General features: G+C 50.0%; 2 protein-coding genes across 2 annotated transcripts; one reads left to right on the top strand and one right to left on the bottom strand.

Annotated features, from left to right (window-relative positions):
* Nucleotides 1-5217: 5217 nt before the first annotated feature.
* PV07_05977 (uncharacterized protein) lies at nt 5218-5990 on the top strand (the record flags this gene model as incomplete). The annotated part of the gene is made up of 3 exons (XM_016392915.1): nt 5218-5305; nt 5547-5602; nt 5871-5990. 3 exons carry the CDS (start codon nt 5218-5220, stop codon nt 5988-5990), a joined length of 264 nt encoding a protein of 87 aa, XP_016250434.1.
* Nucleotides 5991-6091: 101 nt separating this feature from the next.
* On the bottom strand, nt 6092-11824 carry PV07_05976 (uncharacterized protein; the record flags this gene model as incomplete). Its single annotated transcript, XM_016392914.1, has 8 exons — nt 6092-8057; nt 8137-8254; nt 8309-8451; nt 8513-8540; nt 9948-10337; nt 10417-10634; nt 10690-11312; nt 11405-11824. 8 exons carry the CDS (start codon nt 11822-11824, stop codon nt 6092-6094), a joined length of 3906 nt encoding a protein of 1301 aa, XP_016250433.1.
* Between the last annotated feature and the right edge of the window lie 1801 nt (nt 11825-13625).

Raw genomic sequence — 13625 nt, 5'->3', positions numbered from 1 at the left:
GTTTCAACCTGTCCACTAGAGTTTTGGGCATGGCAGCACCTCCACCGTGAACATATCGTAGACTCTTCAGCGTCTCTTTTGTTGCAAGCGGACTACGAAGAACTTGCACCAGCATTGGAGGCAAGACACTGACTTCGGTGATGCTGAATTTCGAAATGTTCTGCAGGAATGCCGTAGTGTCAAATCGACGCATCACAAAGCAGACTTCTCCATGACGCAGAGGACAGAAGTGATTGGAATAAATGGCGGCCGTGGCAAATTGAGGCAGACACAGTATTCGCCGAACCTGGATGCCGCCTTGTAAGTAAAAGTCTGATGTGAGAAGCATTTGGACTCTCTTTCGCTGCTTACCTCAAAATCTTTCCTCTCTCGATCATAGGCAAGAGATACAGCAGCCACCATGTTATGGTGAGATAGAACCACAGCTTTAGGAAGACCGGTTGTACCACTGCTCATCACATAGGCAGCAACCGTACGCTGGGAAGCCTTGTCATCTGTGAACTGGACCCAATCCTTCTCTCCACATTCCAGAAGCTGCCTCCATGACCGAAAGCCTTCAGGGATGGTGGGATTTCTGTGGTCGAAAATGAAAATACTCGTGTGGTCGATTCCACATTTCGCCGCGCACGATTGCATCTTCTTCACGAACTCGGCCTCTGTGAAGATAAATCTGGGCCGGACTCTCTTCAACTGATGCACCGATTCGGTTTCTGTGTAGTATGGATTCGACCCGCAGACGATTCCTCTTGCGGCGATGACTCCGAGAAAGAGAATTGAATAGTCGACCTAGCCCTCAGTATATTGCCATAAAGCATTCTCAAGTGCCACACTTACATCGGCCATTGAGTTGATGAGCACACAGTCACCCTTCTTTAATCCTAAGTCATGGAAACCTGCCACGAGTCGTCGGATGCTGTTTCGGGCCTTTCGCACAGAGTACCATCGCGATTGGTCTAGCGAGTCGATGTAGATCTACTCAGGTTGAGGAGAATCGTAAAATCAGCCCGATTGCTCTCTAGGATTCATGGATTCAAGGTGACACAGGCTGGTCACTCACTGGCTTGTCGACATCGTACTTCGGATTCCCCAGCACGAAAGACACAACATCCTGGGTTGAGATGGGAACATTGAGCGGGTTGCCGAAAACCATCAGGCCGGCTGTATAAAAGGAACTGTCGGTGTTATTATAACGATTCTTCAACCTTCAATAGATGTCCGAGCAGTTGAAAAATATAAATGTAAGGCTTCAGTGCTCGGGGGCTATAAGCGCGGAGGTTGCGCGGAATGAACAGTTCTGTCTTCCGACCGGATCATCCCCCATGAAAACCGTCTCCGCGTTTCTCTACCTTGTAAGCGGTTCTCGCCAAAACTTCTTTCCCTGCTCCATACCTCGTATCAGCCCTCTCAATCATATTTCCATTGCAGGACAACATGGCGGCCTCCAGCAAAAAGTCGTTTCCTGAGCTTGTACAAGAAGTACAACAGATGATACCACAGTCTTTCCCTGCTGATAGTTGGTACTTGTTCGTGGTAAGTAGCCCCTCCCACCTCACCTGTTCCTGTTTCGGCCCGACATGAGTATTATTATTTTGAGTCTCATGAACATATATAACTTAGGCTACCTCACTTGCAGCAGCTGGCCGAGGTGACAAGTTCGGGGAACTATACCAGTATGCACTCGCACAGGCGAAGAATGACGAGGAATACCGCAAGAGACTCTCGATCCGGCTGCGCGAAGTCATCATCAAATCGTGGACATTGATCGGTATGCCTCGTGGAATTGCGGCGTCTTACAGCCTCCAAGCCGCAGATCAGAAAGACGACGAAGTTGGCGAGATCCGGCGAGCCAAGATTGTAAACGACGCCGAGCTGCCGTTGCAACGCTCACAGGCTTGGTTCAAGGAGGCTTTTCAGGATCTGGAGCCCAAGATATTTTCTCGCTTTAATCACCACACCGAATTAGGTTCGTCGACTCTATTAATTGATCGGGACTTAAGGCTGACTATTTATTTCCAGAATGGACATTGAGATACATTGTCTACGGCTACTTCTTGGGAGATCTAAGTGTTTTTACGGCCGTTGAGAACGAGTGTGTCGTCCTGGCTTGCGTGTTACCTGCCGGGGGCTCGCCGAGTTTGACTCATATGAAAGTCCTCCGACAGCTAGGAGTGTCTGCAAGTGATGGAGATGTTTTCCTGGATATTTGCAAGAAGGTATCGGACTGGGCGGGAATCGATTCTAGTAGTTGGCCGTCTTATAAAGCGATTGAAGCGTGAATTCAGCAAGAGCAAGAGACATAGCACTCTCTAAACTACAATCTAGCAAAGCAACTCTACATAAGTAAAGGATGACCCTGCTTGTGAAAATGCAGGCGGTATTTTGAGACTGCTTCGAGAGTCTATCATGCTATGGTACTCCGCATGTCTCAATCTTCCTCAATTTTCCACGCCTCCAGAAAACGGGAGCGCCTGACACCGTTCCCTCTTCCACCGTCACGTATTCTCGCAAAGGTCCCATCATTCAGTATTGGAGTTTCAAATTATTCCCTCAAAATACAGAGAGGAGCTGCTTGAGCGAACCTCGGGGCCGAGAGCCTACGCCCGTGGTGCTCACTGCTCCGCACCTCGGAATGAAAGGTTCCAGTTCAGGCCCCTGATACCGTCAAGTCTTTCGGTTTACAGTACATGAAACATCCAAGGACATTTTACTTCTTAGAAAACTGTCCCCTAATCGCATCGACCAGCATCGACCTGTGTTTGCAACAATGGCAGAAAATCGTCTCTCTCAGGTTGTTGGACACCTGGGTCCCTCACGAGGCTACCTTACCGGCCAAACCGCCATTGTCACGGGCGCAGGTCAAGGGATTGGTGCTGCGATTGCAGAATTATTTTTCAATGAGGGAGCAAAAGTAGTCATCTCGGACATCGATGCTGGTAAGCTGTTACTCTATTACTCCTTTACTTCCCTTGAGCGTCCTGAACAAGCCAGTGCTGACTGTCACCAGCCAAGGCGAATGCTGTGGCGGACAAGCTTAATGCCTTGAGTCCAGGAAGAGCGCTGGCTGTGTCTGGTGATATCACTGACGCTGACACAACCCGTCAGTTAGTGCAGCAAGCAGCCAAGTTTGGGGATGGAAAGCTTCATATCATTGTAAATAACGCGGGCTATACATGGGATGCGGTGGTTCATAAGGTGAACGGCCTTATTCTTGATATGTTCCCCATACTGATTGCAAATTCCTCCAGACGAGTGACAAACAATGGGACGCAATGGTGGCTATTCACGGCACAGCGCCCTTCAGAATCATTCGCGAGGCTGCACCGTATTTCCGAGTGAAAGACGGTGAACCCAGAAGTATTGTCAACATCAGCAGCGCAAGTGGACTACATGGCTCTGCGTAAGTGATCGCCCGCGAAGATCTCCTTCAACGCAGTGAGGTCTAATACTACAAACCAGAGGCCAAGCGAACTATGCATGGGCCAAAGCCGGTCTCGTCGGTCTCACAAAAACAATATGCAAGGTGATTAGTACCTTGTCCCTATGGATGCATGCTTGCTGACCGGAATATGAAGGAATGGGGTCCTCAATTCGGCGTTCGAGCCAATACGTGAGTTCCACCCTGCGTGTAATATCTCTTGAAAGGTTGATACTAACAGTGCCAACACAAAAGGGTATCGTTTGGCGCTGTTCAAACACGCTTAAGCACCGGGAAGGAGAAAGGCAACAGCATCACCTTGGCTGATGGAACGAACGTGGCATTGGGCATTCCAGGGGCAACCGAAAAGAGCGCAACCGGCCAAAGATATGCTCATATCCCGCTACAGAGGGCAGCTACGCCCCACGAGGCAGCCGGGGCAGTCCTAGCTGTTGTGAGCCCGTTGATGAGCTATGTGGATGGACAGACCATTGAGGTCACTGGTGGTGGTTGGTTGTAGGATCATTGATTCATTTCTACCACTGGTCGTGTCCAGATCTCTGATCAATACGGCGCAACACCTCCGAGAATGTCTGTATTAATTAAGCCGTGCCCTGAAATACAAAAACATCCAAAAAGGGTACAAAAAGAGGAACGAAAAAGAAATGAAGAAAATAGAGAAATCGTAGGGTACTAAATGAGCGAAAGTTGGTGTAGCCTACTGACGCCTTATGCTCCATGAGACAGAATGTTGCTCAAGAATACATGTACAAAATACTATACATCTCCTCGTTAACACATATCGCAATGCTTCGAGGACAGAACTTACCAAAGACTGTCAGACTATCAACAGCCCACGCCATCTTCCTTCGTTCCAGCATACATCTTCACCTGTGTTACAACTTCCTGTCAGGCTATGTATGTTTTACTCCGTACCTCGGCCCCCCTGGCTGAGAACATATCCGATGGACAGACATATACAGTCAGTACGCAGCACGGACTCTACGAAGCTCGGCTGTGGGACATCAGGATCAACAAGACCAAAAGCCAACCAATAGCCGTTTACCGAAACGCCGAACCCCATACATTGTTGAAATGCGAAATGCCCATTTGCCTCGTGCTCGGAAGGGTTTTGTTCCTCGGAACATCGCCAGAAGAACCATGCACCTTGTACCCCACCCGTATTCCCTTCGACCACAGCTAAGTTCCCATGTGAGGGCTGGTATCGCCTTCCACAGCTACAGGTATCGCTAGGTATCTGATATTGTGCCCGACGGGGCTACCATCCAACATCGTTGCTCGAATATAGCTATCCTGGTCTGCCGATTTCCCATCCAAAAAACCACGCCCTCTTGCCCCAGCGAACGCCATTTCCTCCAACGAAACAAACCGTATTCAGTCAACGAACAGTATTCCGCATTCTGTCAACGACCTTCGCTGAGGCACCTACCTGGAGCACCTAAATAATACTCGTCGCCAAGTTCCAACATGGCCCGGGCAGTCAAGACAGGACAAGCAGCCAAAGACGCCATCGTAGCTTTGATGCAATTGTATGTTCTTTAATGTTCTTTACCTACGACACCAGACCAGACGCGACACTTGCAAGCACCTTGATTCCTCCCACGCACAGGTACATTGAAGCCGAAGCTGAAGCTAACGTGGTTACTGGTCTGCAGATATCATCAGCGCATGAAAGAGCGCAATTTCCATGTACTGCACATATTCTGCTCCTTGTGTTCAAACATCAAAGAATCGTCCTAACCTAATCTCTCTTTGCAAAACAGGGCTTCGAAAAGGCAATCATGGATAATCTGCGCGTTGAAGATGTCGAGGCCGACGGGACCGTGGTGTTCAGCTTGTTCCTAGGCCCCGAGTTTCTGCATGTTGGCGGTGAGATGCAACGATTACCTTTACTTTGCTGCTGCTGCGTGTGACAGCGAGGCTTGATTCGATTTGATTTATATGCGGCGGGGCTGATTTTCGTTATTCGGTACCAGGGTCGTTGCATGGAGGAGCAGCTACGCTCATTCTTGGTACGCATTCTATTTTTCTTTTTTTCGTCTTCCTCTTCGTCTTTGCCTTCTCTTTTTGGCATTGCGGACACCTATTACCTCGCATTCCACTGACGCAGATAGACCAATGCACGTCGTTGACGATAGCGCCGCACTCTGCGCCTGGGTATTGGGAGTAAGTACACTACGTCCCCTCCCGCCCGACTCACGACAGGAGTTTGTCGTACAGTATACAGTACACGTTGCTGACAAGTCGCAGATGGGTTGGCGGCGTGACGCGGACGCTTTCTCTCACTTGTCTCCGCGCACCTCCTGGACGTGAGCTACACCATCCATCCCCCATTTTTCCGTGGAAGACGTTCCATGAATCGCTGCTAACGTAGGAGACTCAATGAACAGACACTACTGTGAAAATCCGATGTAAGGTCGCTTCTATCGGTCAGACTGCGGTGCTTGTGCGAGGCGAGATTGTGTCCGAGGATGGGAAAATCGTCTACGATGTGGTCGACCATAATAAAATCAATGTGCGGCTGAAACCTCGCGCTCCTGGCTCCAAACTGTGATTTTAGGATCGGGGATGGGGATACGGAAGTGGACGCTGGTATTGGATTGCCAGAGGTTTGTACAGTCTGGAAGAAAGAATATGCATTAAAATGATGCCTCTTCAAGTATATCTCATGTGCTCAGTATCCCACATTCCCATGTCAGTCCCCATCAGCGATTCTCCATCGAATTCTGGGCCCGGCAGCACCGGCAGCATAAAGTCAGGGTCCATTGCGAAGTCGATGCCATGAAATTCCGTGACCTGATCCTGGTCTCCATGCTCCGATGTTTCATCGTTGATGAATGCCTGATCAATGGACAAGCGACGATTCTGCATATTCAGAGAAGCCGTGGATGGCTCTTCCGGTAAGGAGAGCTGAGAACTGCATCGACTCTCGATAATTCCTTTCAAGACCTTCAATGCATTCGTTGCAATCGTCAGTCGGCGACGACTCAGGTCATTTAAACATTCCCATGCTTGGCTCAGTGACAAGGTCTTCGTTGCCTCAAAATCAAAAGCCCCAATACTGTCATCGGTCGAGGGCAGAGACAGCATGTAATAGAGTGATTCAATGATACACATCGTTGCATATGTGCCAAATGAACGTTCACGGCGCCGCGTTCGTACGTATGACACAACTGCCTGCACGGTGGACGCGGCAAGCTTGTGACAAACTTGTATTGTGTACCTCCGATCGCTACCGAAAGCATCCAGTTCGCAGTCTTGTTCGCAACCTCGTATGTGGAGATTGTTCCGTATCAACATCTGTAAGAGATTCGCCCTCTTGGTCTTGTTAGCCGGGTTATTGGACAGGAAGTCGCCGTTTTGGTAGAAAGAGAGTTGATTGAATGGGGGTGGAAAGTGGTATTGGATACTCACCGTGTAAATCACGAGCCTCATGCGAACCATTCGATCGGGAACATCAGTTTCCGTGCCGCTTGAGCCGATGGGATCCTTCCATTTCATCTCTGGCGGTAGAGTTCTCTTGAGTTTTGATAACAAGGCCTCCATGATCTCGATTTCTTCAATACTCCCAGCCCTGGGACTGGCCAGACTGTAAAGGGAATCCCATGCTTTCGCGAACAGACGGCCCCATCCGACATTGAACTGTAGATAGTGAATCCAATGTCCGTCAAGGGACGTTGTTGCTGTTCCAGCAACTGGAAGACGAATACGCGCGCTTTCGATTGCTCTTATGTCGGCCGTGAAATCGGCAACTGAGACTTCGGAATCTCGAATCATATATGGCCTTCCAAGCCTGTACGCCATCCTTCGGTCGAAAAAGTATATCGTCCACCATAGAATGCGGCGAGATCGAGCTTCTTCGCCAGAACAACTAGCCCACGTAGACTCGTCATTCAGCCCCATAGAGAACGACAGTTCCACGGCCCTGCATAGCGCCTGGGATGCCTTTCTGAAATTCTCCTTCATCAACATATAGAGCGTTTCGAGCATGAACAGTCGCACGGTATCCATGAGTTTGTCCGCCGTTCGTGAGCACAGACCCAAGAGCCTTATACTCTCTCGATTCCACGCCTCGCCGCGAACAATCCTCTCAGGTGGATGTGCGTCAGTCGAGGAGTGACCATCGGCTTCGATGTGCTCAGCAATGGCAAGAACCTTGCACGTCATGGCGGCAAAGACCAACATTTCGGGATCCCCGTCGGACAGTAATAAGCAGTCTTGATCCGGCGAATAGTGCTCGAAAAGACACTGTAACTGCACCTCGAAGCTCTCTTCATCAATGCAGGGGTAGAGGAAGTGATACTCGTCGAAAAAGAGCTTCAGGAGGTATTTCAGGCGTGTACTCGAAGATATAAATGTCTTGATGCTGTTTCGACCACTTTGTGTGCGGTGGCTTTGACCAGACATGGACGGGCTTGTGTTTGATGCTGTCCCAACAAGGCCCTCTCTCCGGGCCGTCGCAGGCGTAGATCGTGATGCGGCATTCTTCAATGTCTCTATCTGGACGGCGAATGAGTTGTAGGCACGATGGCCCGAGTGTATACAATCAATGGTCTCTTCTTCGGCAAATTCCGTCTCGGTGGAAGTCGAAAGATCGTCGGAAAGACTCGAGGGTGAGAGGCTGATGGCAGATTAACTTATGAAAAACGCATCGTGGGTTGTATGGCAGGACAAAGCCTCACTATAGTAGCACAACGTACCTAGTGTATTTAATCGTTCGCAGGTCTTGAACATCACGTTCTATGCGCATAATCCGCTCCAGCAGCGCGGCCGTGTCCGAGGGGATGGCAGGCTGTGCCTCGCAAGAGACTGGGGGACCTATCCTGGGCCAACGTCAGGTCTGAGGTGCCAAACTTAAGCTGCTCGCCGTACCAGTGTTCAGCAGGACCCGATACTGACGGTTGCTTCTTGGGCGGCTCCTTTCGGGCACGCCCTCGTGGGCGAGGAGGTTCGGAGGGGTATACACATTTGGCTGTTGCAGAAACGCAGTTATAACACGGCTCTGTGCCACCGCACTGTATACACCTAGTCAGGCCAGAGAGGCCTTGCACAATATCAGAGAAACATTTTGCGTACCCTGACTTTCCGGCGATGGCATTCGGTGCTAGATCACCATAGCGAGTCAGTGCGTCTGTCTGAGCCTAAGTGACCGACTCGCCAGACAGGTGTAAGCTCACCAGGCACGGAGCGTGTATTTCAATCTCTTCCCCCGAGCCCGTGCGGGAGGTGCTTGGCCTCGTTCGACGGCAGTCGCACCAGAAGGATTCGGGGAGACCATCACTGCTGGGTGGTGCGAGGTGTCTGCGCTGGAATATTTCAACAGGAGTTGTGTCAAAGCCAGGCTCTGTCTATTTCGACCAGATATTCATAGTGAATTTGGGGAGGTAAGACAGTGAGGGGAGATGTGGAAAAGAGAATGAACGTCTGGAGCTTGCAAGTTGGGTCGGCGATTGAGTGCTGGGATGTTGTAGGTGAGTAAGACTGCGACTGACTAGCTGCTGCAGCAGTACATCTCCGGAGCTGCGCTGCTCATAGGTAGGGATAATTTGGTGGGCATTGATTCCACCTCGGCGGTTCCCCAGTTTTGTGCGGGGTATCTCAGGGTTGCGGTGCTCCCACGAAGAGGTTCCAGCAACAAATGGAAATGCTTCGCGGTAAGTCTCCTGCAGTCTTCTGCATGCCACAAGGATTCCTAGAACCCCAAAGCTAATCAGCCAATAGCAAAATCTAAGCAGAAGACGAGCAAGGCTAAGCTGTGAGCCACCTTTTGTTGATTGTGCAGTGGTCTAGACCATGCGAGTGTGTATACATCTGAAGAGAAGAGGGAGATGATCTCACATGGTATATATTGCTCTTTCTATGATCTTTGAGTACAGTGCAAATATATACACCTCGTCATTGTTTCAACCCCTTCTATCCAACTTGGAACCCTACTCCGCAAAGGCAATGAAAAGCCATAAGGGGCATGTTCAGCACGGCCCTTTAGCAGTGACCTTGAGCAATTGTGCCTGAATATCAGACTGTCCTAATAGCAAAACTCCAATCCCACCTAGGCTTTGGCCAATAGCTGCGAGAGGCCGGCCAACCGGATGCTGAAGAATCCACTCCTTATGACTTTAGGTTACGGAATAATGATCCATTCATTTATTCCGAGCAGCCTTACGAGGTTCTAACTTCTCTTAGCCTTTCGATGTTAACAGACCTCGGATCAGGGCTCACTATTTTTGATCAAATTGACCAGGATGCGAAACGGCCAATCTTTTGATAGAAGATCGTGACATCATTGTCAGCGCAGATGCAAGTAAGCCCTTCAATTCAGATAAAGTACGCATGTAGAACGAGCAAATTCCATTGCTCACTGCTCAGCTATCGAAGGATGCGTTGGCGTTGGTGTTGGCCCCCATTGAACCCGCGAAAGGAGCCATAGCATCGTCGTTAAATGATATGACTTCGGACCATAAGTTCCAGGGAAAGGACAGTGACTCCAGTGGCGCATTCCAATCTATCTCACCCATTGTCGCCAATGGCTCGTTGGCAGTCATTCTCCGAGTATCTTCAGTGTGGAACTGCATAGACTCGAGCGCAGCCTCTGATTCGGCCTCAGGAGCATTTCCCTCGGCTGTACCGCCATCAAGGAGCCCCAAGCCTGGCGGATTCGCGGAGTTGACCAGCTGTGCACTGTGCTGGCCGCTATTGCGGGCTTGTGAAGAAGGTTCTTGAGTAGTGACTTGCTGCTTCAGCTTCTCCATCATGGCGAGGTATTCTCCCGCCAGAGCCTTGCCCGAATGTTGCATGCGCTGCATCACATCCGCAGCCAGCCTGATGAGATGCCGGTAATGCTCGGTTTTGTGAGGTTTGTGCCGCATCTGCGCAAGGAGTACTATACTGGCTGAGAACAGGTCTACTCGGTCCTGGTCAGTACTTGCATACTCGTGCGCTGAAATTGAGTCCAAGAGAGGAATAGCTAAATGCCGACATACAATTTGAGTCGTACCACAAGGCACTGTTCAGGCCTTGGGCATAAAACTTGGAGATATGTTCAATCAGCTCTGCTGCCGCATTAACGCAAAGCTCCATGCGTATAGAGGTCAGTCGAGCTGCCACCATGCCGTTAATGGAATTGTACGGGGTGATGACAGCGGCTGTTGCATCCTGTGAGACACAAGGTCGGTGAAGCACGATCCGGAGATTCAAAAACCTGCACATCAATATGGGTAAGCAGAAGACTTTTACAAAATCAAAAGGCCGATCACCTTGATATCAGGACATGTCTTTGTCTCCAGAACTTCTCGTTGGTACTGGACTTAATCTTCTCGCTACTCCCATTTGGAACGAATTTGGCAATCCACTCACACAACTTCTCGTCGATGGCTAGCACCCGCGAATGGTCAAAGGGGCGGTCATATGCTTTGGTGACTTCGCACATCAATCCACAGAGCCTGATGGTGGCAATGAAGAAAGCCACTTCTGAAGGCTTTACATTGATCCAGGATTCCGAGCTCTCAAGATCAACCAAGCTTGCAGGGGAATGTGGAGATACTGATTTTGCTCCGTGCATCCTCAGGTCCTCATCTGAAGCGCTTGGAACTTCAACCCAAGTAGAATGGTCGTCAGGAATCATTTGGGGACGTCCCAACATAATCCCCGACACGCTGTCGAGGAGGTAGCATGCCCACCATGCTCGCTTCCGTGTCTCCCGCGCCAGCAACGTCCATGAAGATTTATAAGTCTTCTTCAAATTCAGGCCCAGGCTTTGCGCCTGTCGGACCGCCATGCCGATCACATTCCATGAATGTTCAAGATTGACCGAACTCTGCAGGTACAGGCTTGTGAGAACGAGGGCCTGGAGCGTCTCAAGTGTGCCAGAGCTATACACCTTAAAGTCAATCAGCGAAGTTACCTTTTTGAAGAACTCCTGGCCAAATGCGATGGGATGTCTGGAGAGAATTGGCAACCAAGGGCGAATACAATATTGATAGTTCCTATCCACAGGTTGCTCTGAGGCTCCTTGGCTGTCCATATGGATTCGTAGCATTTTTGAAGGGTTGGCCCGTGGACAAAGGGATATTGCGGGTAGCACAAGTTCATGTAGCATTCGACCAGGTAGTCTCCTAGGTGTTGCTGAGGCCAGGTGTCCGCGAGACTGCTCAGGCTGGCAAAGGTTCGAGAAGTTGCCGTCCGCGACACTCTTTCCACACCTTCCGGCGCAGATGTCACTTCTCTCGCTCGCTCTCGTCTGGTCTGTTGTTGTTGGTCTTGATCCTGTGTGAGAAGCGTTTCCAGGAATGAAATGCTGCAAGAAGGGCCCAGACAACTTTGCGTTGGCAACTCCAATCCTTCTGGATATGTGCCCAATGCTCTGGGTCTTTCGTCGTCGGTTCGATGCATGTTGGATCCTTGTCCTGACAGGGAGGGCTGCTGAACAAAGTCGCTAGTCACCGAGTGGGGTGAGTCTCGAGGGGTCTCCTTGTCCTGTGTTGTCCGGCATGATGGTATTGACTCCATCACAGTGGAAATTGGAACAGTGGGTCGTTCGTCGTACTGAGGGCTGCTTGCTGTAGCTCGACTACGCGACCTCTCTTCTTCTATCTCTTCTTCCAGCCTCTCGATTCGCATGACGAGATTGTGAACGCATCTGTCGTGGAAATCCAGTGGTTAGCAAGACCACCAGACCCAGTCACATAGTACTTCGTGTATACAACTGAGAAACTTCGGCTTTTTGACTGGCCGACTCATATGAACACTCCAACATCTGTCGCTTGCAGTGGCTGCATTTTGGTTGCAGGCCATCACAGCGCTGTTTGCGATTCCGACAGGTCTTGCATGCCAGGAAGGTTCTCTTTCTTTTTCGGAGCAATGAATGGGCACCCGGTGAGGGCATAGTATCTCCTTGACGCGCGATCTGGACTGTATCCCCGCCACTTCGGCCTGCGTTGATGACTGTAGGGGTTGGCGACACAGGCACCAAGCCATCTTGCCTTACGCCTTTTGCTTTTTGACCAGATGACATCGGTGCTAGGTTCAATGCTGCACTCATATTTGTGCCCAGGCCGTCTATGCTAACTTCCCTGTAGTAAAAGGGAGTCACAAACTATACATTAAGCATCCACCAACCCTGAACCTTTCCGAAGACCGAGAACGGAAACCAATCCAGAGCTTAAACCGGTCTTAATAGGGCCATTTAAACCGTTGGAATGTTATCCCTCCACACGGAGACCCCGCACAGATAGCGAGCCAGGAGGTGGATGGCGTGGAAACGTGTAGGTAAAACGTCGATGAATGCATATCGTGGGTTCAATCGAAGTATAGAAGCAAAACAACCTGCGGCAATCTTGAAAGCTAGAATGGTCGGATTCACATCTGATCTAATGATGGGGTGCAGAATTTCTTATGTACAGCATATAAATTCAATCGCAGTCTTCTCATATCCCCCCCTACCGGGTTATCGATTTTCCACTCTCTTCCCTCCAACGGTATAGTTGTGCTCATCGACTTTGAATGCACATCTCATAATTACTCCACGTACTCTATACTGAAGCAGCCTCGGGGATATCAGCTTTGAAGAAGACAACTTGAGGCGCATCTCGTGAGCAGATGCTGAACACCATCCCCGCTGCCTTGGAATGCGTTTTACGTCCCCGCTTCTCGTATTCCTTGAGACTCGCCAAGGGCTAAGAAAGCCGCCTCTTGCCCAGAAGTGCTTGGCTACGACTAATTTTTGTCACTCTTTTGTCTTTTTGAGCGCGAGAAAATCGTCCAATTCGGACGGTTGAAGGTGCCACTGTGGCAGTGTATACGGTCCGGGAGTTCAATCATGTCCGAGCGAGGACGTAGTGTGCGGTAGCATTCCCGATGTATGGAGTAGTGGACGGAGTATTGAAGGCAAGGAATCCAATTTGCGGACAACCCCCGCCGTTGCAATTGATCGTCTCTACAAATATGGGAAGGCTGCCGTTAATGTCGCACCCTGGTTGGTCTGTAGTAAGCCCGTGGAGTTCGCTGTATTATTCCGACGCTGAAAGTACGGTGTACATTCATCTGGCGGTTAAACTGTAGAGACATCACTCTAAAATCCGATCTTGATCGTTCCTGAGGGGATTTGATATGCATCAACCAACTAACATTACGATGGCTAGAAGTAACTATCTGGGAGCTTTGAATTCTGGGATTCGCATGCGCCCTGCAGATT

This window comes from Cladophialophora immunda (assembly GCF_000835495.1).
Source record: "Cladophialophora immunda strain CBS 83496 unplaced genomic scaffold supercont1.3, whole genome shotgun sequence".
Lineage (NCBI taxonomy): Eukaryota > Fungi > Ascomycota > Eurotiomycetes > Chaetothyriales > Herpotrichiellaceae > Cladophialophora > Cladophialophora immunda.
Note: the sequence above shows the minus strand (reverse complement) of the source record. Positions and strands in the feature narration are given on the sequence as shown.